General features: G+C 35.6%; 1 protein-coding gene across 1 annotated transcript in view; it reads left to right on the top strand.

The window, feature by feature from the left end:
• Positions 1-27,833, top strand: part of ACC (acetyl-CoA carboxylase) — a 776,633-nt gene that overhangs the window by 573,068 nt on the left and 175,732 nt on the right. The window contains exon 30 of the mRNA XM_081728639.1: positions 24,238-24,381. Within this exon, the coding sequence (XP_081584765.1) occupies positions 24,238-24,381 (144 nt within the window). The remainder of the gene's footprint in view (positions 1-24,237; positions 24,382-27,833) is intronic.

Raw genomic sequence — 27,833 nt, 5'->3', positions numbered from 1 at the left:
GGACATTGCTTAAGAAGGAACTGCATCATGAGGGACGTGCTAGTGGGTATAATGGCAGGGAAGAGAGGGAGGGAGCGAAGGAAGATACGGTATCAAAACAGAAAAATCGTTCGTGAAGACGAAGAGGTTAGTTGAAGACCGTGGGACGTAGAAGTTTCTCAATTGCGACAAGCCTGCCAATAATGACAGAATATCTATAATTGATATTAACAATGAAACTAGGGAGTCATGACGGCTCATTGGTAGAGCGCCTACATCTTGTTCGAACAGTTGGAGATTTCCGCTCAGCTATGTGAGTACATGACGGATGACACTAAGAGTGTGAATTAGGAGATGGAACAGAGTAGGATACATTCACATATGCAAGGTTAGAATTGGACAAGAAATGGTGAACAGTATCCATATACTAAGAAAAATTATGATTTTGCAAAGAATTAAGGTTTCTCAATCGAACCGGCGTGCTTCAGATTAGCATTGGTCTCGAATGAAAGTAGAGAACTCTTTCTAAAGCAGCAGATAATTGCGCAGGGAGAGAAAAATAGTAACATTTAGAGAATGAAGAATTAAAAAAAAATCTACCCGTTTCGTTGACGAGTTTCGAACCAAGAATTTGTCTGTTATAAAGCAGTGACCTTAACCACGCACACACGAAGACTGCTACTTAACGAATCATCCATGTTCTTTATTATATCTCAAGAACACCACCACATTTGAGGCATAAAACTTGTAAATATACTTTTATTTCTATTAGGAATGGTTTATATAAAAATAAAAATAAAAGTAAGTAAGTGTGAGTGTTTGTTTGTTTGTTTGTTTGTTTTGAAAAGGGTCGTTGCCCTAGAAACCACCGTTTCCATAACAACGAATCCTGTTACGGTTCGTTAATCTAAAACTGTAAAGAAAAAAAAGAAAAAAAGAAAATAAGAAAGATTAAGCTCGCTCTGTAATAAATGTGATGCATGGAATAAGTCGTGAGTGGGAACCCTTCACCCCTGGTGGGGATATTCATGAAGCTATAGGCTTATGTCTAATTATATTGGAATATATTATCCATTTCTTAATTTCGAACATACTAGATTCGATCGAAATGAGAAAACCTTTTATCGGACTTCTGAAGAAAATAAAATAAAATAAATACATGACCAATGTAATTCCCAGTCGCGACCCCCTTTTCAGTTTTATTAACAATAAGAGAAAAAGTAAAGAAGAGAAGAGGGAGTTGAGATAGGAAGAGAGGGAAAAAAGGGAAAGTAAGAAGATGATAAAAGAGGGAAACTGTTACTGGATATTTTTGAGAAATATGGTAAAGGAAAGTGAATAATTATTAAATTGGAATCATTTCCAATAGCTATTGGGTGGGTATTTGATATTGAGGTGATCAAATGTAGACACTTCATAAGCATGCACACAAATCTGCTACTTTCAACAATATCAAATAACACATTTCTCTTTCTAGAGATATTAAAAGTTGGATTACATTTAAAAAAAATATATTCGACAAAAGACGAAAGACAAAAAATAAAGGAAAAAAAGAAAATTCAAGGTCAACATATTTAAGATTCAGTGCAATGAATACATATCATTGTGAAAAAAGAAAGAAAAAAAATATAATTGGTTAATCACCCTTTAAAAAAAAGCACTTTAGTAGCATTTTATTGAATCTCTGTCCCAAGAGGAGAAATTTCGACAATTTTATGAGTCTTTGTTCTCACGTCGATAATAACTCCTTTTTCAACTCTCTTTATTCACTATGATTGGTGTCCATGAGAGTATTTAATCGTTTGTCTTAACGACAGACAAAAAATTTAGTTCCTTCGTATTATATATATATAAATTTATCATTTCGTCACTTGACGCACTTGATATAAAATTTCAAAATCTATTCAGATTAAAAAGAAATATTATCGGATCCAGTCACAGACATTGGGAACTTATTTCCATTATACTATATCTAAATGGAGCTATGTCTTTGGACCTATCTAGGTCCTGTATTCACATTACTACATTATTAACCAAAATCAGTTCAACTTAAGATCACTAAATTTTTATTTCCAGTATAGATCGTGGAGTCAAGAGATTGTAGTCACTGAACTGACGAAAGCCAAATAGTTATGTTTCCAGTCGTACGGGAGGATTTGTTTCATAGATTACTGATAGAAGGATTCGTTGGTGGGGCGCACTGTTTCGTAGTTTACTGAGTTCACTATGATCTCGCAAAATAAATTTGGATAAGGATTAGGGTTATTTTTACTTTTCTTACGACCTGCTACTTGTTCTATTTACATGCAGTATTTAACATCATATTCAACTTTAATAGTCACAAACATTAATAACAACTCAATAAGGTATCCTTTATTACAATTTACGCGGTAATACTTTTTATCACAAATAATTGGTCAATGTCGGGTGTCAAAAATCTATGGCAACCTAAAGCAACCAGGGTAAATACCGAGCCCTTTACGTACATACTCGTATATATATATATATATTCATATTCCTCAATATAATCAATTTCACTCTAATATCAATCTCAGTATTTCGTCGACGTTTAAATTCTACATAACCTTTTTATATTCAATAAGTATTCACATTTTATTGGCTCAAAGACAAACAAAAAACCCTGACTAACAAAATTCTTTTTTTTTCTCATAAGGTTGCGACATTGAACTTATAAACCCGATAATCGACAAAGATTCAATTTACTAAGATCCGCGTATAAAGAAATGGTTGATATTATTTAATAAGTTGACACAAAAGGTAGAAATACAACAAATAGAGCAGGTACGTAACCCTTTAAACTATGTAAGTACATATATAGATGTATATACAGAGAAAGAGAAAAATCAAGGTTATTCGAAACTAGTGGGACCAAACTACTAATACATACACCATATAACCAATCAATAGAAAGAAAACCAGAAATCAGTAATCAATGGATATAATTTGTACGATCAATGAATAACAAATAAGTTTCTGGAAATCTGAAATCATAGTGTACCTTATCGTCAGCCCCTCCATGGTGGATTGAATATCGCGAAAATGGTCCTGAGTTGTGCTGAAATATCTCCACGAATCGTATCCCTCGATGTCTCAGTTAGTACATACGATCGGAATAAGTGATATGAACATTGTATGTTTTCATGAGTTTCAGAAACCGGGAAGGGGGGGGGGGAAGGTTGAAATTTAAAAAAAATCTCGAAGTTAGAAGGAAGAAAGAGACAAGAGAGAGAAAGCGGCGCCAACGAAAGGAGCAAGATTAAAGTACTACTCACTACACAGAAGAGTGATCGAATTTAAATATATAACAACTCATAGCCAAAAATATTCACATATGCCGAAAGAGGGTGGTTTACTTAAATACGTAAACTAGGGGGGGTCCTGCTGCCAAGGATGCAAGTCTGTGTCCATTAAATCCCAATCCCACAAGAGTTTGCTTGTAAGATTGAAATCCGAGCCCCGTATCCGGCCCAGACCAGCAGGATAAAAGGAGAGGGGGAAGCGACCAGGTAACTGCGTCCCCAATTTTGAAATCTCTAAGTAAGAAAAAAAAAATATTCCACCCCTCAGAAGATCTAAGAAGGTTCAAGGACAGTAAAGAAACTAGAGTAAAAGTAATAGCTAAGATATCCCTAACTAATGATTTGCCAAAATAAAAAAAAAATAATAAATAAACTGAATTTTGGATTGGTGATTTCAACGACCAAACATCACCGATGGCTACCCTGCGCAGACATGCCCAAGTCTGGGACGTCGTTAATTTCCATCATCTTATTAAACTAAGAAAAGAAACGAAAGTACTTAAGAGGGTCATGGGTCGACGTCCGGGTACGCGATTGACATAAATATTAATTTAGTAGCGGTTGATTTAATCGGATAGTTCGAACTGGGCTGTTAGCTATATGAACACTGCACAATAAATAAGGTAAGCAACGAAGAAAAAAAATCTCGGAGAGTCAATGAATGTTAAGGGTACAAATGACCGAATCTGTACTTTTCGATGATCACAGGATATAGCAGTTAGTTTTCTTAATTATCATTTCTATCAACCTTTAAAAGTAATTCCCACATGATGCTACCCTATCTGTTGAAAGGTTTAAGATCCGGGGCTGTTAATATGAGGTCCTTAAATGCGAAGTAACACACAATTCCCAACTACACTTTACTATCCAAATAGCAAACTCGGTTGGATGAATGTACTGGTATAGAAGTCAAAACGCGAGAGATTTTCAGTAAAACACATTCATATTCTCCATATATAATATACACTAGGCCTATCCATTTAAATATAGGTGTCATATCATCTCATTCATATTTTATATCATATTACTAATATATCATTACATTCATTCATTATTTACTCATTTTCGCGCGAAGTAATATTTTACAGACACCCTATTTCATACATTTTACACGCAGGCCATACACATATTTATATTACACACTAATAAATATATAATTATCACAATCTATCACGCTCAAACTACTACACGATAACAATCATCGAACCACGGACTCTTATTACGAAACACCAACTTATATTTACTTCGCAGTTTTGTTTAAAAAAATCATACGTGCATTCACTGAAAGTTAAGTTGTCAACGATGATTTTATTTCTGATTTGCTGATAAAACTAAAGCAACAATGGAATTTTTCTACAGCTACGGGAAAAGAGAATTTAATACTACATTTTGAAACAAACAGTAACATCATGTGGGCTATTTATATTAAGAAAATAGGCGTTCTTGATTTCAGTGGATATTTCGGGTTCTAAATGACATAGCAAGCTGTAATTTTCAGAACTACGAGATCTCATGCTATTTCATCAAAACGTACACTCATTTGAACCGAAAAACCATGTCCACGGGATGTAATTTAGATATAAGGGGCCAAAATCAAACAATCTAGATCACTAACTTGGGCGATGACGTAATGTCACCAAACAATTGATTACAGAAAACGAACGCGATGGCGCTGTAGTGGAGACATAATTTACCGTGTACTGAAATATATACTTGTACTTATGAATCAGAAATCTAATATTTACTCTCGTTTAGTGTGCTTTGAGTTAGACAAATGGTATTAAACTAACGCATGTGAACTAAACTGTCCTAATAGTAGAAATCACGCACTCACTCAGAACTACTAACTACACACACCACTATAAATACTACACATAAATACTAACTAAACAAACACCATTTAATTACATGCATATTAAAGGCAAGCACCTTTAAACATATTACTCCTTGTCGGTATATAGAGTTGGCTCTATTAAACTTTAGGGGGCAAAATGAGAAGAGTTAACCCTAGGTCCAATTGACCTGGCCAATTGTTTAAGACATGTTTACTAAAGATTGCTAAAGATTGATGCCCTGGGGACACCTTAGCGAGGTTTATTGAGGGACCCTTCCCCTGAAGGGGAAAAGACCCTAATACAAACAATAACTAACCCATTCCCTCGCTAGAACTGGTTCAATTTGGAGAGAGAAATAGAAGCCCCTTTTTGTTAGCTTAAGCAGTCATTCTGCTGATTAGTACTACAGTTATGAAACCTAGTAAGTACATGCACTTACTGATTTAAAAAAATCACATTTACAATATACACTATAGAATGTACGAAACCAGGTCGTATTTCCCTAATCCCTAACTGAATTTACTGTTTGAAAGAAAAGGAAAGTAAAATCACTCTTATAAACTGTCTATGCTTCGGCTTGGATGACGAGCAATATGGCGTCTGAAAAGCTGGTTCCTATTTCTCCTTTATTTTACAGTTCACTTGACGAAAAATGGAAGTTTGTCAGCTCCTAAATCATTGTCAGTCTTTAACTATTAAATTACATTAAATTTTACCTGGATTTAATGAAAATGTCCGTCCTTTCAAGCGGAAATTGAACAATGGATGAACAGTGGTGCTCCTCTTAATGTGTCTTCGATTATTATGATAACATCGCGCCGAAAACGACAGAGATTCGAGAATTCCACCAATCAGGGCGGAGTCTAACAGCCGCGGAAATTACAAAGCGAATAGAAATTTGTCAAATCCAGATATAACCGGATCTGAAAGTGACTATGGACTAGTGAGAGGGGGTGAGGGAAAGTTTAGGTACCTGGCCAAAATCTACATTGGTCTGAAATTAAGAAAATTTATATCCAATGACGGAACTATGTTTCGGTATGACGTCAGAATGGTAAACCTTGTAACTATTCAACTTGTATATGCGAAAATGGGATTTATAATTAATCAAAATATAAATAAATATATTATTCAGTTAAAATATGATTCCTAATGAAATCTTTCGATTCATTACATTTAATTTGAAGTAAGGAGAATAAATAAATTGTGTAATTAAACCGAAATTGAATTTAAAAAAAAATTACTAGGTACAGGGTGAGTAAAAAAAGTTGCCATTACTCTCAACTGTAATGGTACATTACAGTTTTCCCCGGCTCATTAACAAAATTTTGTTAGAATAACAAAATTTTGCTAATTGGGAAAAGTAACTACTGATGCTTGTTAAGTTAACACACTCATTCATCCCATTCAAACGTTACCAGTCACACTAGGACAGTATATTATATCTGTGCGAGTAATTCGCTACGTTTATCTTCTGTACAATTGAAAATCTTTAAATTTCGAAAGTTGTGAGTTCCGATACTTTCACCTTTCAGATTATGCAAAACGGCGCAGTTTTTTAACAATTTTTTCACAACAAACGGGCCAGTGAAAATTTTCATCCATTTGACGGATTCCTGCTTTATTATTGACGATAAGTTGTGTAATTTTAGCATTACTAGTTGACCTTCTTCCAGAGTAAGAGAATGTGTTGACCGTTTACTATAATTTCGCGAATTTATATCTATTTCCGTAAATTTAAACCTATTTTCGACGGAGTCTAATTGTTTTGGCCATGGGAACACCTTCCGGTAGTTGTCAACAGCAGAGTAACTGAGAAAGCGCTCCGCCGGCGTGCAACCAATACTTGAACAATAAGAATTATTAAGAAGGTCCTGTATTTTTACGAGATATTTATACCAGGTGGTTTGATCTTCATTACACCATAACCGAATTAACCTGTTGAGCTCTTTATGGCTGCGCTCTGTTATGCTGTTACCCTGAGGTGAATAGCTAGCTGTTTTCTTATGTTTAATTTTGTACTTAGCACAGAAATCCTGCCACAGTTTAGACTGGAACTGTGGTCCCCTGTCACTTAAGAATTCTTGGGGATATGGTAAAAGGTGAAAGTATCTTCTCTCTAGTACCGTTATTATTTCTTTGGTATGAGCTTTTCTAAGCGGAAGGAAAGTAACGAAGCGAGAGTAAATATCTATTAATGATAAGATATAATAGTATCCCTGACTCGGTGGCAATTTTCCAATAAGGTCCACCCCCAGAGTCTCATGGGGTACATTTGCTCTTATGTGATATTCTCGTTGAGCTATGGTTCGATTTGTGAATTTTGTTTCCGCACATTGAATACAGTTTTGGATGAAGTTTTTTATAGTAGACTTTTGATTTTTCCAATAAAAGATTGCGCGACAAAAGCGATAACATTTTTGAACTCCAAAATGACCTGTGGAGTGAACAATACTGATAATTTGGTGAATACAAGCCTGAGGTATTACTAAAAGCCATTTTTGAACTCGCAACGGTTTTACGTACATTAACCCACAATGCATTGCGATTCTACCCTGATTACCACTGTTTTCATATTGCCTTAAAAACGTTTGACATAACTCATCAGTTTCCTGATTTTTCTTTATATGATCTAAATCAATGTCAGCAAGTTGTGTTTTCGTTAGGAAATGCACATAATGGGTTTCGGGTTCAAGCAATACCTCAGGCGGATACCTGCTAAGTGTATCGGCGATAAGGTTCTCGCGGCCTGGACAGTGCTGAAATGTTAAGTCAAATTTCTGTAATTTGAGTAGGATCCTGGTGGTTCTTGGTTCAAGGTTCTTCTGAGTGAAAGCATGAGTAACTGCTGCATTGTCGGTATGAACATACGTGATACGACCCATAATATATTGTTCAAAGTGCTCACATAGGAACAGAACGGACAATAGTTCTAACTGAGAGATCGACAGAGACAATTCGTAAGGCTTTACCCGTCGACTAGCATATCCGATGACATTAGGATTTTCTTGCCCTGCGGGATATTGTGCAAGATAGCCAGCCAGATTTTCCATACACGCATCACTGTGTATGTGAAGTGGCAGGGAGAAATCTGGCTGACTTAAAGCAGGCGGATTGCTAATAAGCTCTTTTAACTTATGAAAAGTTTCAAATGTTTCATCGTTCCATGTGAATTTTTGATCCTTTTTTAGTAGCTGATATAATTTAGCGGTAAGTCCAGAGAAGTTTGGTACGAACTTTCTCCTCCACCCTATGAGGCCTAGGAACTTTTGTAATGCCTTCTTTGATTTCGGAACCGGAAAATAACGAATGGGTTCGTTTAATTTAGGATCGACCCTTACCGTTTTGCCACTAATGATGTGACCTAAAAAATTTATTTCCCGAGCGAAGAACTTACATTTTTTGAAAATTTAAGGAAAAATTTGCCCGCTTGAAAATGTCAAAGGTTCTTTCTAAATGTGAGAATTGTTCTTCTTCTGTGGCCGATTTTACCATAACATCATCAAGGTATAAAACTACAAAAGAATGAGTTGACTCGTTGAAACAATTAGTCATAACGGATTGAAAAACAGCAGGACTGCTCTTCAATCCCTCTGTTAAAACGGTAAGGCAATATTGCCTTCCTTTATACACAAAGCTAGTACATTGATATGATTGTTTGTGCAAACTGATCCCATAATAGGCACTAGATGCATCAAAAGATGAGAACCAAGTGGCTTGTGACACACGATGTAATAAATCGTCTATTGGTTCAACCTGTGCTTGTGGGGAAATAATTTTAGAGTTGGTAGCCCTGAGGTCCAAAACGGGACGTACGCCCCCAGAGGCCTTTCTGACAACATGAATAGGATTTCTGTATGGGGACATCTGTTCTATAGCAATTCCTAACCGTAACCATTTATTTAATTCGGCCTCAAATTCCGGTTGCATCGCTTGTGGGACAGAATAGCAAGGTCCCACAACTGGTTCGTTATCTTTTAGTTGAATTTTGTACGGAGGCGCATTAACACGACGTGGGTACTCGGAGAAGAGAGATCTGTACTGTAGCAATAATTTACAGAGACCTGATCTAATTGGTAATGGTAAGTCATCCCGAGTATTAATGTAAGTATCGTTGTCTTGTGGAGAGACATTGCATTCGGCGTTCAGGAATGGATCCAGCTGATCATCCCTATTAACCTCTCCCCCATTGAGAGGTGTCACTGCACAGGCAGCTTGACAGATAAACCTGGAGTCAAGCATGGGCTGATCCATCACTGGTCGCCCTGACTCACCGATTGCAATCTCTATTTCCGGTATTCCTACTAACATTACATTTGGTTTATTGATTGAAACGGTAATTGCATTCCCAAGACTATCTTTCATACGAATTTCTTTCTTTTCACGGTCGATGATACAGTGGAACTTATCTAAGAATGGGCAACCCAGGATTAAATCCGTTCGCAAGTATTTGATAACGAATATAGCTATTTCAAAAATATGGTTTTGAATATTAAGGTTAAAATTTAGATCCCCTTGAACTGAAAAACTTTCCTTCCCAGCAAATGCACCCAGTGTAAGACCCGTGTACGCCTTAATTTTGCAGAGGGGAAGCGCTGTTTCAATCTTCTCTACACCTCCCAGTCCATTAAGCAGTGCTCCCAACCACTATCTATGGTAGCAACAAGTTCAACGCCACCGATACTTCCCTTTAGACTGGGAGATGCCGAGAAATAGCGTTCTTCCCCCACCGCAAATGGCTCTTCATCGATTACGAATTTTATTATAAATTCTAAGGAATTCGGTGAGGGGTATTCTTGTATCTGAAACTCGGATTCACTATTGTTAGGATGTTGCATTTTGTGGTTAATGGGGTGTATGTACCCGCAGTTATCCTCCCCCATTTCATCAGGTAACTGCGGCGTTAGTTTGTCGACTTTACCGCAGTTTCGCGACTATCACTCCCATTTAATAGTACTCTAGGTTCACCATTACCACGCACTTGCGAAGGGACTGAATTCTGGAGTCGATTTACATTATTGTTAATATTATTGCCCTGACTATTACCGTTCTCCCTTCTTCCGTACGTCGTGTTAAAATTCCTCCGGGCGTTATCGCCCCTATCCGGGTTCGATTCCATGTTGGTACGGTCATAAGGACGATAACTCCGGCGATTGTTGAACATGGGCCGATTCCTGAATAGTCGCCGGCCATTATTGTTCTTTTCTGAGCCATACCCACTAGGATAACGAGATCCAGCTTGGGTATAACTCAGGAAATCTGTCTGACAACTTGCCGTTACCTTTGTTTTCGTTGGTTTTAAAATCTTGGCCTGTCGGGCGAAGTATCATTTTGGCGGACCACCAACTTCGTTGTCGCACAAGGCAGCCAGACGTGAAGTGACTTCTCGCACCGTTTGGCACAAGTGGGACGCTATGGCCCGGGACTCATCGGGTGGAAGAGCGTTAACTATAATATCTACCAGTTCGGCCTGAGAGGGATGTTCAGCTATCTGATAATATAGTTCAATGATTTTCCAAGCATAGTCCAAGAGGGACCCATACTTGGAGCGATCATACCGGAGTGATTGTAAGTTTCTCTTTTGGAGCCGCTCGATGTGCTCATTACAATACTCTTCCTTGAAAAGAATCAAAAAATCACTGAACGTCCGGATTTGGTATTTAACAGAGGCAAACCATGCGCCCGAGGCGGCGATCAGTGAGTTTGTACATATCTAGATATTGCTGCAGTCTCCGCAGGAAAACTCGAGGTAACCCGTTAGCAATGTTCCCATCGAAAGTGGGAAAACGTTCAATATCTCGGAGGGAAACTTTAGAGCTCATACTATACGGGGCAGGAAAAGAATCTATTGGAATCAACGCGTTATCCTGAGCGGTTAGGGTTGTCACCGGATTTGCCACCGACGGAGTTGTCACCGAACTGAACGCTCCCATATGACCAAGAGAGGTTCTATGATTAGTGTCGACCATCTGAGTTTCGAACTTGGGACCCACCACGGCAGTAACCGATGGTCCGGCACATCTCTCTCCCCTTCCTGGCAGCACGCTGTAAGATTGTACCATTCCAAAAGTAGAATGAGCATTTACGCTAGTGACTGTTGTAGTCACAACACTTGACTGCATCGGTACGTTGAAATTGCTCAACCATGATTTCGAGGTTGGCTGGTGCGGGGGACAATACATTGCTGTGTCCCGTGCATCAGGCAACACTTGACTCTTTACCGGTTGGACGTTATTTGCTTCTGGGAAAATTTTCCCTGGAGAATCGCTACCAGGAAAAGGATAGGAGATATCAGACTTGACAAGTTCCAATTTAGTAACATTCCCCTTAAGACTGTCTACTTCGGTTTGAATTTGACCAATCCTTTGATCAACCGACTCTAGTTTAGTTTCTATTGATAGGTTAGATATTACAACATTTAATTTACTTATTTCAGCCTGCTGCTGTTCAACCTTTTGTTCGATGGTACAGAATCTTGTGTTCGTGCTCTCGAACCTTACATCTATTTCATGTAATTTTCCATTTGTTTCATCTCTGAGCTGCTCGGTAGAATGTTGCGCCTGGTATCTAACCTGGTCTAGTTCAGTGGACGTTTGCTCCTTCAATTTGCTAATTGAAGAAGCAAAGTCTAAACAGATCTGATCAAATTTACTGTTTAGTACCTCGAACCGAGCGTCGGTCTCTCGTTTCGAGGTATCAAACTTTTCATTTATCTCACGTCTTAAGTCTTCACTATTCTGATCTAGCTTTTCATTTATCTCACGCCTCATTTCTGCATTCTCACGTCTCATTTCTGCATTCTCACGTCTCATTTCCATATTATTTTGTTCCATGTTAGTGAATTTTTCATTCATCATTTCCATCATCTGGCGAATTAATGCAGACGTGTCAGACCCTCCAGATGACATTCCTTCCTTCGAGTTTGCCGTCTGATCCCGAGAATCATTGTGATCTCCATTCTTTTCATCATCGAGGTCAGATATCTCCGCTGGAGATATTTGGCCTCGGTCTTTTTCACAATCCTCACAGAATTTTATTATTTCGCCGGTTTGAACTTTTTCTGAATTTTCAGCAGTATCCAAATTGGTGCAAGCAAAGTGGATCCATTTTAGTCCACAACCGGTGCATCTTATTAATCTCCGCGGGGCGCGAGATCTTTTCTCTTTTTCATCTGACATGCATTGAGTGCACGTGACTTCACATTCGTCCTGTGACACAATAACCTTATTTGTTGCCATAGCTTTGAGACACTTTACAAAAGACAAGATATATATCACAAATACACATATACTATGAAATACTTATTCGCTATCAAGACAAGTATTATTCATGAATTAAAGGACTCCCATTCTCTTTCCTTCCTTGAAACCCTTCTAGCGTTTAGTTCTAATTTAGAAAAAATTTTGACACTCCTTCTCTTTTTCCCCCTTAGAAAAGGAAACAAAAGTGACAGAGTAGCCAAAGACTCTAGTTGTTTCACTTGACTATAAAATTTCTCTTATCAATTTCAATGTTGTAATCAATTCAACATGCCTTCAACCTCACTCTTTGACATTCTTAGAAAAGTTCAGATCTACCGGTCGCCATTTAAACTGAGATCCGTTGCCATGGGAACAAACGTTGCCATGACAACCATCCTTGTCGCGGTTCGCCAATTCAAACTGAAAAGGGCCGTTGCCCTAGAAACCGCCGTTTCCATAACAACGAATCCTGTTACGGTTCGTTAATCTAAAACTGTAAAGAAAAAAAAGAAGATAAGAAAGATTAAGCTCGCTCTGTAACAAATGTGATGCATGGAATAAGTCGTGAGTGGGAACCCTTCACCCCTGGTGGGGATATTCATGAAGCTATAGGCTTATGTCTAATTATATTGGAATATATTATCCATTTCTTAATTTCGAACATACTAAGTTCGATCGAAATGAGAAAACCTTTTATCGGACTTCTGAAGAAAATAAAATAAAATAAATATATGACCGTGTTTATTATATATGGAATTCCAAGTCGCGACCCCCTTTTCAGTTTTATTAACAATAAGAGAAAGAGTAAAGAAGAGAAGAGGGAGTTGAGATAGGAAGAGAGGGAAAAAAGGGAAAGTAAGAAGGTGATAAAAGAGGGAAACTGTTACTGGATATTTTTGAGAAATATGGTAAAGGAAATTGAATAATTATTAAATTGGAATCAATTCCAATAGCTATTGGGTGGGTATTTGATATTGAGGTAATCAAATGTAGACACATGTTAACCCATACATCCCAGACCTAGATCCATTTAACCCCAACTACCGAATTATCCCAATCTAGCTCTGAGATAGATGAGAAAATTTAATTTAACCGTTTATTCAATATTTCCAGAAGTTCTAGACTAATATCCAATATTTGAAAAATAAACGACGAAGTTGATGGCATGTTAGAATCGACCACAGAAAAAAAAATCAGAGTAACACATCTATTTGTCGAAGATTTTGAATCTTGAAGTTCTCCTATGATGATCATTCGTTCAGGTTACTTCGGTCCTTTTTGCTTCCTTTATAGAGCCAACTTAAATTAAGTTAGTATTGACATTCAAAGACTTTAATTGACAACTACCATTAATTGTAGTAAGTTACACATATATGTCAAAATAATTGGTGCGCTTAATACTAAACCTACATTCCACTCACACTCACATTCATACAGGACAATGTATACATCAGGTTGTATTTAGTTGAATTAAACTAACCTAACTACATTTCTATAGACATTTATTACATTTCAATAAAAGAAAACTTAGTTTGACATAACAGGAAAAATTTGATACATGAAAAAAGAATGTTTCATAAGCATGTACAGAAATCTGCTACTTTCAACAATATCAAATAACACATTTCTCTTTCTAGAGATATTAAAAGTTGGATTACATTTAAAAAAAATATTCGACAAAAGACGAAAGAGAAAAAATAAAGGAAAAAAAAGAAAATTCAAAGGTCAACATATTTAAGATTCAGTGCAATGAATACATATCATTGTGAAAAAAGAAAGAAAAAAATATAATTGGTTAATCACCCTTTAAAAAAAAGCACTTTAGTAGCATTTTATTGAATCTCTGTCCCAAGAGGAGAAATTTCGACAATTTTATGAGTCTTTGTTCTCACGTCGATAATAACTCCTTTTTCAACTCTCTTTATTCACTATGATTGGTGTCCATGAGAGTATTTAATCGTTTGTCTTAACGACAGACAAAAAATTTAGTTCCTTCGTATTATATATATATAAATTTATCATTTCGTCACTTGACGCACTTGATATAAAATTTCAAAATCTATTCAGATTAAAAAGAAATATTATCGGATCCAGTCACAGACATTGGGAACTTATTTCCATTATACTATATCTAAATGGAGCTATGTCTTTGGACCTATCTAGGTCCTGTATTCACATTACTACATTATTAACCAAAATCAGTTCAACTTAAGATCACTAAATTTTTATTTCCAGTATAGATCGTGGAGTCAAGAGATTGTAGTCACCGAACTGACGAAAGCCAAATAGTTATGTTTTCAGTCGTAGGGGAGGATTTGTTTCATAGATTACTGATAGAAGGATTCGTTGGTGGGGCGCACTGTTTAGTAGTTTACTGAGTTCACTATGATCTCGCAAAATAAATTTGGATAAGGATTAGGGTTATTTTTACTTTTCTTACGACCTGCTACTTGTTCTATTTACATGCAGTATTTAACATCATATTCAACTTTAATAGTCACAAACATTAATAATACTCAATAAGGTGTCATTTATTACAATTTACGCGGTAATACTTTATATCACAAATAATTGGTCAATGTCGGGTGTCAAAAATCTATGGCAACCTAAAGCAACCAGGGTAAATACCGAGCCCTTTACGTACATACTCGTATATATATATATATATTCATATTCCTCAATATAATCAATTTCACTCTAATATCAATCTCAGTATTTCGTCGACGTTTAAATTCTACATAACCTTTTTATATTCAATAAGTATTCACATTTTATTGGCTCAAAGACAAACAAAAAACCCTGACTAACAAAATTCTTTTTTTTTCTCATAAGGTTGCGACATTGAACTTATAAACCCGATAATCGACAAAGATTCAATTTACTAAGATCCGCGTATAAAGAAATGGTTGATATTATTTAATAAGTTGACACAAAAGGTAGAAATACAACAAATAGAGCAGGTACGTAACCCTGTAAACTATGTAAGTACATATATAGATGTATATACAGAGAAAGAGAAAAATCAAGGTTATTCGAAACTAGTGGGACCAAACTACTAACACATACACCATATAACCAATCAATAGAAAGAAAACCAGAAATCAGTAATCAATGGATATAATTTGTACGATCAATGAATAACAAATAAGTTTCTGGAAATCTGAAATCATAGTGTACCTTATCGTCAGCCCCTCCATGGTGGATTGAATATCGCGAAAATGGTCCTGAGTTGTGCTGAAATATCTCCACGAATCGTATCCCTCGATGTCTCAGTTAGTACATACGATCGGAATAAGTGATATGAACATTGTATGTTTTCATGAGTTTCAGAAACCGGGAAGGGGGGGGGAAGGTTGAAATTTACAAAAAATCTCGAAGTTAGAAGGAAGAAAGAGACAAGAGAGAGAAAGCGGCGCCAACGAAAGGAGCAAGATTAAAGTACTACTCACTACACAGAAGAGTGATCGAATTTAAATATATAACAACTCATAGCCAAAAATATTCACATATGCCGAAAGAGGGTGGTTTACTTAAATACGTAAACTAGGAGGGGTCCTGCTGCCAAGGATGCAAGTCTGTGTCCATTAAATCCCAATCCCACAAGAGTTTGCTTGTAAGATTGAAATCCGAGCCCCGTATCCGGCCCAGACCAGCAGGATAAAAGGAGAGGGGGAAGCGACCAGGTAACTGCGTCCCCAATTTTGAAATCTCTAAGTAAGAAAAAAAAATATTCGACCCCTCAGAAGATCTAAGAAGGTTCAAGGACAGTAAAGAAACTAGAGTAAAAGTAATAGCTAAGATATCCCTAACTAATGATTTGCCAAAATAAAAAAAAAAAAAAAATAATAAATAAACTGAATTTTGGATTGGTGATTTCAATGACCAAACATCACCGATGGCTACCCTGCGCAGACATGCCCAAGTCTGGGACGTCGTTAATTTCCATCATCTTATTAAACTAAGAAAAGAAACGAAAGTACTTAAGAGGGTCATGGGTCGACGTCCGGGTACGCGATTGACATAAATATTAATTTAGTAGCGGTTGATTTAATCGGATAGTCCGAACTGGGCTGTTAGCTATATGAACACTGCACAATAAATAAGGTAAGCAACGAAGAAAAAAAAATCTCGGAGAGTCAATGAATGTTAAGGGTACAAATGACCGAACCTGTACTTTTCGATGATCACAGAATATAGCAGTTAGTTTTCTTAATTTTCATTTCTGTCAACCCCTAAAAGTAATTCCCACATGATGCTACCCTATCTGTTGAAAGGCTTAAGATCCGGGGCTGTTAATATGAGGTCCTTAAATGCGAAGTAACACACAATTCCCAACTACACTTTACTATCCAAATAGCAAACTCGGTTGGATGAATGTACTGGTATAGAAGTCAAAACGCGAGAGATTTTCAGTAAAACACATTCATATTCTCCATATATAATATACACTAGGCCTATCCATTTAAATATAGGTGTCATATCATCTCATTCATATTTTATATCATATTACTAATATATCATTACATTCATTCATTATTTACTCATTTTCGCGCGAAGTAATATTTTACAGACACCCTATTTCATACATTTTACACGCAGGCCATACACATATTTATATTACACACTAATAAATATATAATTATCACAATCTATCACGCTCAAACTAATACACGATAACATTCATCGAACCACGGACTCTTATTACGAAACACCAACTTATATTTACTTCGCAGTTTTGTTTAAAAAAAAATCATACGTGCATTCACTGAAAGTTAAGTTGTCAACGATGATTTTATTTCTGATTTGCTGATAAAACTAAAGCAACAATGGAATTTTTCTACAGCCACGGGAAAAGAGAATTTAATACTACATTTTGAAACAAACAGTAACATCATGTGGGCTATTTATATTAAGAAAATAGGCGTTCTTGATTTCAGTGGATATTTCGGGTTCTAAATGACATAGCAAGCTGTAATTTTCAGAACTACGAGATCTCATGCTATTTCATCAAAACGTACACTCATTTGAACCGAAAAACCATGTCCACGGGATGTAATTTAGATATAAGGGGCCAAAATCAAACAATCTAGATCACTAACTTGGGCGATGACGTAATGTCACCAAACAATTGATTACAGAAAACGAACGCGATGGCGCTGTAGTGGAGACATAATTTACCGTGTACTGAAATATATACTTGTACTTATGAATCAGAAATCTAATATTTACTCTCGTTTAGTGTGCTTTGAGTTAGACAAATGGTATTAAACTAACGCATGTGAACTAAACTGTCCTAATAGTAGAAATCACGCACTCACTCAGAACTACTAACTACACACACCACTATAAATACTACACATAAATACTAACTAAACAAACACCATTTAATTACATGCATATTAAAGGCAAGCACCTTTAAACATATTACTCCTTGTCGGTATATAGAGTTGGCTCTATTAAACTTTAGGGGGCAAAATGAGAAGAGTTAACCCTAGGTCCAATTGACCTGGCCCATTGTTTAAGACATGTTCACTAAAGATTGCTAAAGATTGATGCCCTGGGGGCACCTTAACGACGTTTATTGAGGGACCCTTCCCCTGAAAGGGGAAAAGGCCCTAATACAAACAATAACTAACCCATTCCTCCGCTAGAACTGGTTCAATTTGGAGAGAGAAATAGGAGTCGCTTTTTGTTAGCTTAAGCAGTCATTCTGCTGATTAGTACTACAGTTATGAAACCTACTAAGTACATGCACTTACTGATTTAAAAAAAATCACATTTACAATATACACTATAGAATGTACGAAACCAGGTCGTATTTCCCTAATCCCTAACTGAATTTTACTGTTTGAAAGAAAAGGAAAGTAAAATCACTCTTATAAACTGTCTATGCTTCGGCTTGGATGACGAGCAATATGGCGTCTGAAAAGCTGGTTCCTATTTCTCCTTTATTTTACAGTTCACTTGACGAAAAATGGAAGTTTGTCAGCTCCTAAATCATTGTCAGTCTTTAACTATTAAATTACATTAAATTTTACCTGGATTTAATGAAAATGTCCGTCCTTTCAAGCGGAAATTGAACAATGGATGAACGGTGGTGCTCCTCTTAATGTGTCTTCGATTATTATGATAACATTGCGCCGAAAACGACAGAGATTCGAGAATTTCACCAATTAGGGCGGAGTCTAACAGCCGCGGAAATTACAAAGCGAATAGAAATTTGTCAAATCCAGATATAACCGGATCTGAAAGTGACTATGGACTAGTGAGAGGGGGTGAGGGAAAGTTTAGGTACCTGGCCAAAATCTACATTGGTCTGAAATTAAGAAAATTTATATCCAATGACGGAACTATGTTTCGGTATGACGTCGGAATGGTAAACCTTGTAACTATTCAACTTGTATATGCGAAAATGGGATTTATAATTAATCAAAATATAAATAAATATATTATTCAGTTAAAATATGATTCCTAATGAAATCTTTCGATTCATTACATTTAATTTGAAGTAAGGAGAATAAATAAATTGTGTAATTAAACCGAAATTGAATTTAAAAAAAATTACTAGGTACAGGGTGAGTAAAAAAAAGTTGCCATTACTCTCAACTGTAATGGAACATTACAGTTTGTTTGTTTGTTTTTGGTCGTTTGGCTGGTATACAAATTCACAATGTTAACTTGACATACTTCAAAGTTATTTTATCAAAAAGAACGTAGACTCTATGTAAATTCTACTTCGTATAGGGAGGTGGAGGGAGACTGAGTTTAAAATGTGTTTTAAAAAAGAAAGAATATCTCACAAATTTTTGATGTCAGGAACATGAAACTTGGTATGTAATCTCAGTTTTAAAAAAGAATTCATATATATATGACTTACAATACCGTAGGGAGTCATATATTCCGACTAGGCTGACATTAATAATTTAATCCCTAGGAGGGAAGGTGTGATATGTAAAAATAATTGAAAACGGCCAATATTAATGTCGAATTCATAATTTTTGCGGTCGCTGAAATGAATAGCGACACTTCCGACGCCATGTACCTCTAATTTCAGCCTCATCTGCATGCGTGTAACTTGAAGATGAAAAATGAAATATCCAAACTGACCCAGTTTAACGTAGAACCCATAGTTTTTTCGGGGTCGCTAAGCTGACTGGCGATAGTTCCAATGACATTTAATACCAGTTTAGTCAATGATGTACATGTTAGCCAGCCTGGGGATTGAGATGGACAACACCGACGACGTTGTTTGTGGTCATTTATTTGCTCGATTCTTTAATGTTAACAAGCATAGCGCCGAAGCCGTTGCTTATCGCTATTTCTGCTCGTTTGTTTGTCCGATTTTCATAATTTTGAATGAAATTTAGTAACCTTTACAACAAAAATTTTTCTTCGATTACATTAATCTGGACGACTACACTTCGACTTCGATTCCAGATCGAGTGAAGTGTTTTAAATGCATGAGTTAACATTTAAATCAGCAAATAAACAGATGATAGCACGGTAATGATAAAAGACTAATTCTAATTGATTCATTAGAGAATGAAAGAAAATTAAATTTCTAGTTTCCCTGCTCACGCTTATATCCTGAAGGCTAAAGCAAACGTATGATTAATAAAAGTGAATGAATATAAAAGAATTAGTGGGAAAATTTTCGAGTACTGCTTTTGTTCGTGATGTTTTTTTTTTTTTTTGGCAACCTACTGTGTGTCTGCCTGTGTTGGCTATAGCTTTCTTCAGCTCCGTACCACCGCGTGACCACGAAAGTATTTCCCTTGTGGAAATATAATAAAACAGAAAAGACGCTATATAATAATATTCTTACAGCATTAAGATAATAATAGTTATAACAGCGGTGTATAGTGACCAATTGCTATAAATGCATAGTAAATGATAAAAGCAATGTAAAGGATGTAGTAGAATACGATTTTTCAAAAGGCATTAAGAGTTTTCTGGTGCAGAAAGTCTTACGTTTGTAGTCATGGTATAATACAATGGAGACTCACTACATTTATAATATGCATGCCAAAAATTCCTAATGTGTACAACTAAGAGTGGGGGAAATATATAGGCGCTAATAGAACATGAACTTTCAAAGCAATAGGAGCCAACTTTTCGAGATAAAGAAAAGCTATATTTGTTACTATAATATGGCACTTACATATTTTCAGTCTGGGCGTGATTTATTTTTAATTTGAATTGACGTAGTAATTAGACTCTTAATGTTACTGGTTTAATGATACGTGTATACTACGTGAAGAAGTGGTTTGTGTGGCGTGATATTTTTTCAATTAATATTGAAACCGCAAGTGGTTTTAGATTTCTACCACTTCCGGTTCTAGTAGAGAGATTAGAGTGAAGACGGAATAAATTCTTGGGACGCTTATTTGAGTGCAGGAAACAACTCCTTGCTATCTGTGTCCGCTTTTACTCTATAGCGATGACTATCAAAACCGGAAATGGACAACTTTCTGCCGCAGGAAACCGTTTTTGCTATCTATTAGGGTTTAATTCAATGGCAACCAACATTAAACCCGAAAGTGATTTATGTCTGAAACTTTCGGTTTCAGTAGGGTTAAGACAAAAGATATTTCTTATTCTTTAATTTTTATTTTTTTTTATTATTTATTTATTTATTTATTTATTTTTTATAAATTTAAACGGGTATCGCTATCTCTTATCGTTTCTGGTCTGATGGAGATCAATACTGAAACCGAAAGTTTTCGTGGACCCCTACTGCTTGTTATTTTAGTACAGAATAAAGTATATATTTGAAATGTATTCTTGTCGTGGGATACTTAATGGTTAGTAGAAAACCGCTTCTCTATATGCTTATGTTACCGTTTTTGGTCTGTAGTCATCAACGTAAAATCCGGTAATTATTTACTTTTATTACCGGTTTCATTATTGCCTAAGTAATCGAACTCAATTCCTAACTTTTGACTCAGTACTTACTGAAAATAATTGGTGGGGACCTATCAATTAATCCATAAGATGTTTTCGTTTTGCGGACTTACGAGCACACAGACAGGTTAAATATATAGCGGAGTTTTGGTAAACCAATCTCCTTAACAAGAGTGTCCGTAATTCTATTATTTTCACCTACAGAATAAAAGTTGTTGCCTGTTTCCATCCTCCTGAAGATCCAGAAACATTCTAGAGGAGGAGGGGGTGTTAACCGTTCCAGGGATGAAAAGTTTCTTCTTCAAAGTTGCACACATTTTTGTCAGAGTGAAATCCCTTGTGATTCCACGTAAATACACACACTCAGAAGACTAATATATAAACGGTAATCAGTTAGCTACTTTCTCAAGTATGATTTCTTCTGAAGAAAGAAAGGAAATTAATCCTAAAATCAGAAACTGTAAACTAAGAATGGCAGGAAAGTTTGTTTTGTGAAAAAGAAAATAAACGAAAAACACCCAGTGGGATTCGAACAGGTTCAAAGGTTTTGAATTGCAATAGAAAGAAAGATCTAAACACGCACACCTATCGAAACACACTGTAAACATTCCTTTGAGTTGTATTGATTCAGATGGAACTCTTTAAAATCCTCTTTTGTTTGTTTGTTTTTCTTTCGATTTTATGTCAGTAAAAAAGTATGTTTTATTTTACTAAACAAAATTTTCTGCCAAGGCACTATTTTGCTCTGAAACTAACATTACATTGAGTAATGCAAAAGGATTTGAATATTTCAAAGAGCAAACTGGAAGGTGTGTTGGAAAGGCTTCACTGTTCTTTTTTTTGTGATTTCCCCTCCTATAACTTCGAGCGCGTTGTTACCAAACTCACAATTTTAAAGGACTTAGAAAAATTCAGACGCGCAATTATATTTTGCAAATATAGAAGTGTACATATTCATCAGACTTGGACTTCTTACGATGTTTCCTTCTTGGTATTGCATCGATAATGGCGAGCACCGTATTATTAATGGTTTGTTACATCACCGTACGATAATACTATTAAATGTACAGCAAATAAACTACACAACGGATACTTTTATAATAGTGATGTATACTTTTCAAGTTTCTGTTGCATTTTTCAGAGATCCTTAGTGTGACCATTGTTGCTGATATATGTACTAGGGTGGAGCGAAAAAATCAAGTTTTCGAGTATCAAATTCTAATAGGGTGCAAAAGTTGCGTATTTGCATGCTAATCAATGGAAAAAATAACGAAAAACTCACACTTTGGATCGTCAGTTCGCGCAAACGGCCTAAATTTGAAAAAATGACCCCAAAAAAAACACCAAATTTACCTTTACGCGAAAGAGTCAGATTTTTGAGTATCGAATTCTAATTAGGCTCAAAAGTTGCGTATTTGCATGCTAATCAATGGAAAAATAACGAAAAAATCACACTTCGCATCTTCAGGTTCGCACAAACGGCCTAAAGTTCGAAAAAATGACAGAAAACACCAAAATTTACCTTTATGCGAAAAAATCAAATTTTTGAGTGTCGAATTCTAAAAGCGCTCAAAAGTTGCGTATTTGCGTGCTAATGAGTGGAAAAATAACGAAAATAATTACACTTTAGATCTTCGAGTCGCGCAAACGGCCTAACGGCAACGGCGCGCGACTCGACAAAAAACACCAAAATTTACCTTCATGTAAGGAATATACAGATTACTTTTTTTTATTTATTCAGCGTCTAAGTACTTTATTTTAATTGTGCGAGGACATGTTTGTTAATAATTCGTTAATGTGAGTAATTCTATTCATTTTATTTTCAAAATGATTTTGCAGCTCTTCGGCCGTTTATCTTTGTATTATTATTATTATTATTATTATTATTATTATTATTATTATTATTATTATTATTATTATTTATTGAAATATCCCAGAACTTATCACGAGGAGGTGGCTGCAATTCAAGTTCCACCCACATCCTACTAAACTCTCTTACCAATTAGAATATGCTAAATTATGTTGATTTAGTCAAGCATGTTGTCTTAAATTCAGATTTTTTAAAATCAAATTTTGGATTTGTGAGTCTTGAGAGTAAATTTGCTCTAATGTAGCCATCTCTGTTTTCTTGTGCACACACTTTCCCTGCAGACTCCGTAACAAATTTGACACCTCTCGACTTCCTGAGTATGGCATGGAAAATTTAAGAAGTCAAACTCATGAGCAGATTTGTCATGCATAAGAGATAAGATAGTTTCTGTTGCCAAGCTTTCGAGCATTGGAGGGGGCGACAGCTTACATTTTCTTCAATCTATCAGCTGTAGTTCGTGGCATCAATATTTATTGAAGTTTATCTAGTCCAAATACATTAAGAGATTCGGCAAAAGAAACCAAGGACGAGTGTTATACCTTATTTAACAGTGCAAGTATGAGACAAGCACCATGGGATCAGGTTCTTGCATGATCCCTCAAGATCATGTTGTCCATGCTTTGGTGATACGGAGAGAAAATTCGCGAGTTAAACAGTGTGGTGACACATAGTGTAGATCCACAAAAATATTACAAGTGCATTCAATACGGGGACAACGTTGACAATCACAGTGGACGAGGTTCTTGCGTATTTCAAATCAACTGTCCACTTTCTTGCATGTCATATTTGCTACTACCACGTTCTAGTGTTAAACAACAGACATTATGCACGATTTTTCAAAAAATAGGATTTTCTTTCTCTATCGTCGTAAAAGTTCCCAATATTGGTTGCGCAGTTTATTTGCTGTAATTTACAAAAAAAAAAAAAAAAAAAAAAAAAAAAAAAAAAAAAAAAAAAAAAAATCACAAAGTAAAAATTTCCTTGTAATAATTCCTTTTAAAATATGGCACTAATTATCTCTTTGTGATTAAAAATAGCTCAAATTATGTTATTATTATTATTATTAAAATTATTTTATCTATTTTCAGCTCCTTGGTCGTGAAGTGTATACATCAAATAACCAGCTAGGCGGCGTTCAAATTATGTACAACAATGGAGTTTCTCATAAAACCGAGCCCCATGATCTAGATGGTATATACACCATAATGAAGTGGCTTTCTTACATTCCAAAAGTAAGTTAACAATAGTTAAATAAATGCTCAACAACCGAAGTATGAACCATACACTACGAACGATGTTTTAATATTTGTATCTGAATGTGACGAGACAACAAGAAAATGTATCCACAGAATGGTATAATATTGGGTATTTCATTACAAGGAGAAAACATATTTCCTATTTGACAGGAAATGGTCTGCCATTTGCAAACAGCAAAGAACGGTTGCCATATGAAGTATTGTTAGGCTGCTTTTGTTTAGTCCATTTCAACATCATCTTGCCTTTCAATTCTTTGATTTCTGCAAGATCATATATTACATTACTGTCAAACTATATATATTTCATCGTAGATATGTAGGATATGTGTTCTGCAGAATCGTTTTGTTATTTCTTTTGAAGCTATTTTGCCGCATAATATTCTTCACGTTCCATAAATAATAATATTCCGATATTATTATTATTATTATTATTATTATTATTATTATTATTATTATTATTATTATTATTATTATTATTATTATTATTATTATTATTAACAGCAACAAAAACAACAACTCGTGGTGGGGACCTGTGTTCCAGCTGAAATCTGGACTATTAACCGGGTGACATGCAAACTACCACTCTGGATTATTCATGAACCAGAGGATAACTTTTGCATTACGTGTAAAATTGCTTTTTCAGCAAGTTCCTTCAAGTACTTTGCGTAACAGTACAGCTATTACAAGCTAGTTTGGTAATGGTTATTAAAAATTACATAATTAAATAGAGTACATGAACAAGCCTGAGATTCTTAGAATATACTGATGAATAGCTGAAACGTTCTTTGGTAGGGATGCTCACGAAATGAGTCGAGTCAAGATTTAAGAATGTTTCGACTCGTTCCGAGAAAATGCTGTTTCGATTGTAAGGGTTGTCCCGACTCGAAATTCGAGACGAGACATCTCGAATTTCGAATCAAGACAAAAGCTACGAGGTAAAATATATAATGGAAAACAAAACGTAGGTAATTTTGCAACATTCTGATTAACCTGCAGGAAATGTCACAAGTTGTGACGAGAAGCAACTGACACTTAGACAGCAAATAGTTGATGAGCCAATATTTTCTGGCTTTAGAGTTGTCTGACTTTGAGGTCAACAAATATTTTATGCTTTGTAAAGTTTGGTACTTTGATACTCATCAGTCGCGCCCTCATTTTCTACAGTTTTCAAAACATTTCGAAATTTAAAATTAATATTAAAATTTCTTTGCCCATTTTCGATTAATTTAATGTATACATGTCTTCTGAAAGTGTACATATATGTTGTTTTGAACCAGACATGTAGATGAGAGTTTTCTGAACAACAAAATTATAAATATAATGTTCTTACATTTCATGCTCAATGCCAAGAGTGGGAGAAAGTTGGAAGTACAAGCTTTCACATCCACTTTTGAGTACTTATGATTTGATGTAACTAAATATATTTGCCTTTTGCGATTTGTAAAAGGAGAAAAACAAATAATGTTTCCAGTTCAGCGATATGTTGACCAGTTCGGATGAATGTTTACGAAGAATTATGCAGGCTCTGATTACAACCTAAATTGTTAAAACAGGAACTCAAGGTTCATCAAATATTTAAACAATTCCTGTAGATAATTCGAGCACGCGCTGATTAAGGTCTTTTTAGCTCTTTTGCTGTTTATAAGCCTTGGGCAAGCTTAGCGCTTAGTAGGAAAAAAAGAAAAGAGAGAGAAAGAAGTGAAGATGATCATTTTGCAACCGGGGTTTGCTCGGCCTCAGGATTCGCTGTTCTCAATGGGGCTCGTGTTCGCTAATCTCAATAAGGATCACGATAGAACTCGTACTAGTTCGAGCTTGGGCTTGCTATTCACACTAAAATTCTGACTGACTGAAGGTTCCAAGTGCGTAAGATTGCTCAGCCAGTGGGATCTCTGAAGACCGGACACACTACATTGCTACTCAAGAGTTGTACATGAGGAAACTTTCGGCGCGATGGGTGCATCGCCTGCTAACATTGGAAAGTTCTGCATTGATCACAGGCTTCCCTCTATGTGGAAACCGGACGAACTTCACTTTCAAGTGGTAATGACTTACAGTCTAATGAAAAGTTATATCCATAGTGACTGACTACTTGGTATCCTGACTATATTTTGCTGGTGTCAAGTAATTGGAAGGTCATTGACAGAAGTGTATTAATCTTCGAGGGGAGTATGTTGAAAAATAAAACGTCAATCACTCTGATATTATGTTCCTTTCTATCCAATTCTTAAAACCTTCCAGACAACCCACGTACATTTCCTTTAATGAGTATGATAATTTAAAAAAATCCATCAAAATATAAATTTTCTGAATTGAAATTTTCAGAAACTTTTAAAGATTACGCCACGTTATTCATGCCAAAAACTCATGTGTTATCCCTCCCTAATGAACCACATTGCCAAAAGTATAAAACAGGTTAAAATTTTCTTTTATTTAAAGACTTGCGATCTTGTCTATTTTTTTTTTCTGGAAATTCGCATGCTTAATTTCAAATAATTGAAAAATTTCTAAAAACCAAAATGACATTTAGTCGAAAGATTTTTATTAAACCTAAAATTTTCATAATTAATAATCATTAGAACTTACTTGCCCGGGGATCGACCTAAGGACTCCACGCACCAGAATTAAGTGCGCTACCCCTAAGCCACCACCCACCCTTCCCCCGTCATTCATGGATGGGAAGTCAACTCTACGCAGAGTACTTAAAAAGACATTTACGAAACAGAGTAAATGTTAATAACTCCAATAGCAAATGCTAGACTGATTCGACACGTAAAAGTACAAAACCTGTTCCAATTGGTAAAAGATCAAGATTGATTTTGTTACGTGCAAGCAGGTATGAGGGTTCAATATCGAACAGGCTCTTATTTTACATGATGTAAGACGAAAGAAGTTCAGGATTTTTTTGTAAACTCAATGCAAAAATCATTTTTTCTAATCTATTCTTTAGTTTACATGCATCAGGTGCGGGGGTATTAAAGCACTCAATCTCATCTTTTCAGGACTCTGTATAAATTGATAGATAATCATAATATCATAAAAGTTTATTTTTCCATATATCTTCCTGAAAGGGAATGAATCCCGAAACCCACCCCTTGAACATGCCACTGTCCAAATAATAATAATAATAATAATAATAATAATAATAATAATAATAATAATAATAATAATAATAATAATTATTATTATTATTATTATTATTATTATTATTATTATTATTATTATTATTATTATTATTATTATTATTATTATTATTATTATTATTATTATTATTATTATACTCGGATAAATCATATGGAATATGAGGGTGGGCTGATAAGTTTCGGCCCGACCCAGAAGGACTTGAGCTGCAGGCATGAGTTGAGTTTTTGAAACAGATAATAATCAGAAGGGGTAAGATCTGGCGAGTAAGGTGGGTGGTCAATGCA

Source organism: Thermobia domestica, chromosome 10 (genome assembly GCF_964235325.1).
Source record: "Thermobia domestica chromosome 10, izTheDome1.hap1.1, whole genome shotgun sequence".
NCBI classification, from domain to species: Eukaryota; Metazoa; Arthropoda; class Insecta; order Zygentoma; family Lepismatidae; genus Thermobia; species Thermobia domestica.
The sequence above is the reverse complement of the archived record's forward strand: the minus strand, read 5'-3'. Positions and strand labels throughout refer to the sequence as shown.